At 46.6% G+C, this 2,710-nt stretch overlaps 1 protein-coding gene across 1 annotated transcript; it reads left to right on the top strand.

Annotated features, from left to right (window-relative positions):
* Positions 1-1,211: 1,211 nt before the first annotated feature.
* On the top strand, positions 1,212-2,492 carry LOC138373000 (uncharacterized). The gene has a single exon (XM_069339047.1). It carries the CDS (start codon positions 1,212-1,214, stop codon positions 2,490-2,492), a length of 1,281 nt encoding a protein of 426 aa, XP_069195148.1.
* The last annotated feature ends 218 nt before the right edge of the window (positions 2,493-2,710 follow it).

Here is a 2,710-nt window from a genome sequence, read left to right as displayed (position 1 = left end):
CACCACCACCATCACCACCACCATCACCGCCACCATCACCATCACCACCACCATCACCGCCACCATCACCATCACCACCACCATCACCGCCACCATCACCACCACCACCACCATCACCATCACCACCACCATCACCGCCACCATCACCATCACCATCACCACCACCATCACCACCACCACCACCATCACCATCACCATCACCATCACCGCCACCATTACCACCACCATCACCACCACCATCACCGCCACCATCACCATCACCACCACCATCACCGCCACAATCACCATCACCGCCACCATCACCATCACCATCACCACCACCATCACCGCCATCATCACCGTCACGATCACCATCACCACCACCATCACCGCCACCATCACCATCACCACCACCATCACCACCACCATCACCGCCACCATCACCATCACCACCACCATCACCGCCACCATCACCATCACCGCCACCATCACCGCCACCATCACCATCACCACCACCATCACCGCCACCATCACCGCCACCATCACCATCACCGCCACCATCACCACCACCACCACCATCGCCATCACCATCACCACCACCATCACCGCCACCAACACCATCACCACCACCACCACCATCACCATCACCACCACCATCACCAGGGCGCTGCAAATATTCTCTCTGCAAGGCTTCATATTCCCAGCAATGTTGTTATCACATATTAACCCCCTGGAATTGTCTTCAATAACTTCACTGACAAAATCACTCTTTTTAACATAATTTTATTCAATAAATGATATCGTAAGACAATTCAATACGATAACTTGTTTTATATATACACTGTAACGAGACGTAATTGTTGAGAACACAAGTGTTCAGTAAAGATTTATATATCACCGCATGCACTTAGTTTTATATTATATATATATATATATATATATATATATATATATATATATATATATATATATATATATATATATATATATATATATATATATTATATATATACTGCATTGTCTGTTTAATCTGGTGGTGGTGACAGGTGCTGGTAGTGGTGATAGTGACTGTGGTGGTGGTGGTGGTGACTGTTGTGCAGTGATTGTGACTGTTATGAAGTGCTAGTGACTTGTGACAGTGCTAGTCACTGTTGTGATGGTGACTGAAACTTTGTGATGGTGCAAGGGGTGCTGGTGATGTTGAATGTAGTTCTGTTGATGAAGCATTGATGATGTTGGGTGGTGGCACTGGCAGCATTGATGACACTGGTGGTGGCACTAGAAGCATTGATGATGCTGGTGGTGGCACTGGAAGCATTGATGATACTGGTGGTGGCACTGGAAGCATTGATGATGCTAGTGGTGGCACTAGAAGCATTGATGATGCTGGTGGTGGTACTAGAAGCATTGATGATACTGGTGGTGGTACTGGAAGCATTGATGATACTGGTGGTGGCACTGGAAGCATTGATGATACTGGTGGTGGCACTGGAAGCATTGATGATGCTAGTGGTGGCACTAGAAGCATTGATGATGCTGGTGGTGGTACTAGAAGCATTGATGATACTGGTGGTGGTACTGGAAGCATTGATGATACTGGTGCTGGTACTAGAAGCATTGATGATACTGGTGGTGGTGCTAAAAGCATTGATGATACTGGTTGTGGTGCTAGAAGCATTGATGATGCTGGTGGTGGCATTAGAAGCACTGATGATGCTGGTGGTGGCATTAGAAGCACTGATGATGCTGGTGGTGGCATTAGAAGCACTGATGATGCTGGTGGTGGCATTAGAAGCACTGATGATGCTGGTGGTGGCATTAGAAGCACTGATGATGCTGGTGGTGGCATTAGAAGCACTGATGATGCTGGTGGTGGCATTAGAAGCACTGATGATGCTGGTGGTGGCATTAGAAGCACTGATGATGCTGGTGGTGGCATTAGAAGCACTGATGATGCTGGTGGTGGCATTAGAAGCACTGATGATGCTGGTGGTGGCATTAGAAGCACTGATGATGCTGGTGGTGGCATTAGAAGCACTGATGATGCTGGTGGTGGCATTAGAAGCACTGATGATGCTGGTGGTGGCATTAGAAGCACTGATGATGCTGGTGGTGGCATTAGAAGTATTGATGATACTGGTGGTGGTACTAGAAGCATTGATGATGCTGGTGGTGGCATTAGAAGCATTGATGATGCTGGTGGTGGCATTAGAAGTATTGATGATACTGGTGGTGGTACTAGAAGTATTGATGATGCTGGTGGTGGCATTAGAAGCACTGATGATGCTGGTGGTGGCATTAGAAGCACTGATGATGCTGGTGGTGGCATTAGAAGCACTGATGATGCTGGTGGTGGTGCTAGAAGCACTGATGATGCTGGTGGTGGGGCTAGAAGCATTGATGATGCTGGTGGTGGAGCTAGAAGCATTGATGATACTGGTGATGATGCTATTAGCACTAACGAAGTTGACAGTGATGAAATTGCACAGAAACGTGAATTGTTCAGGTTTTGAAACCTGAATTGCACGAAAACCTGAATTAATTGAAACCTGTACCCAAAACATCGAAACTGAGTATTCTGGTATTCACAAAAATAAAAAAACAACATAGTTTTACACGCCAATGTCATTAACTCTGGAAACCTGGAAATATTTTGATTCTGGCATCCCAGAGACTACACCTCTGGAGGCTGTGAAGGTAATCTTCCTGGTCTTGTGTACTAACACCTGCT

The sequence above is a fragment of the Procambarus clarkii genome, chromosome 40, assembly GCF_040958095.1.
Source record: "Procambarus clarkii isolate CNS0578487 chromosome 40, FALCON_Pclarkii_2.0, whole genome shotgun sequence".
In the NCBI taxonomy this organism is placed as follows: Eukaryota; Metazoa; Arthropoda; class Malacostraca; order Decapoda; family Cambaridae; genus Procambarus; species Procambarus clarkii.
Note: the sequence above shows the minus strand (reverse complement) of the source record. Positions and strands in the feature narration are given on the sequence as shown.

Excerpts from the sequence above, each read along its gene's own strand:
- LOC138373000 (XM_069339047.1), top strand. The coding sequence starts at position 1,212 with ATGTTGGGTGGTGGCACTGGCAGCATTGATGACACTGGTGGTGGCACT.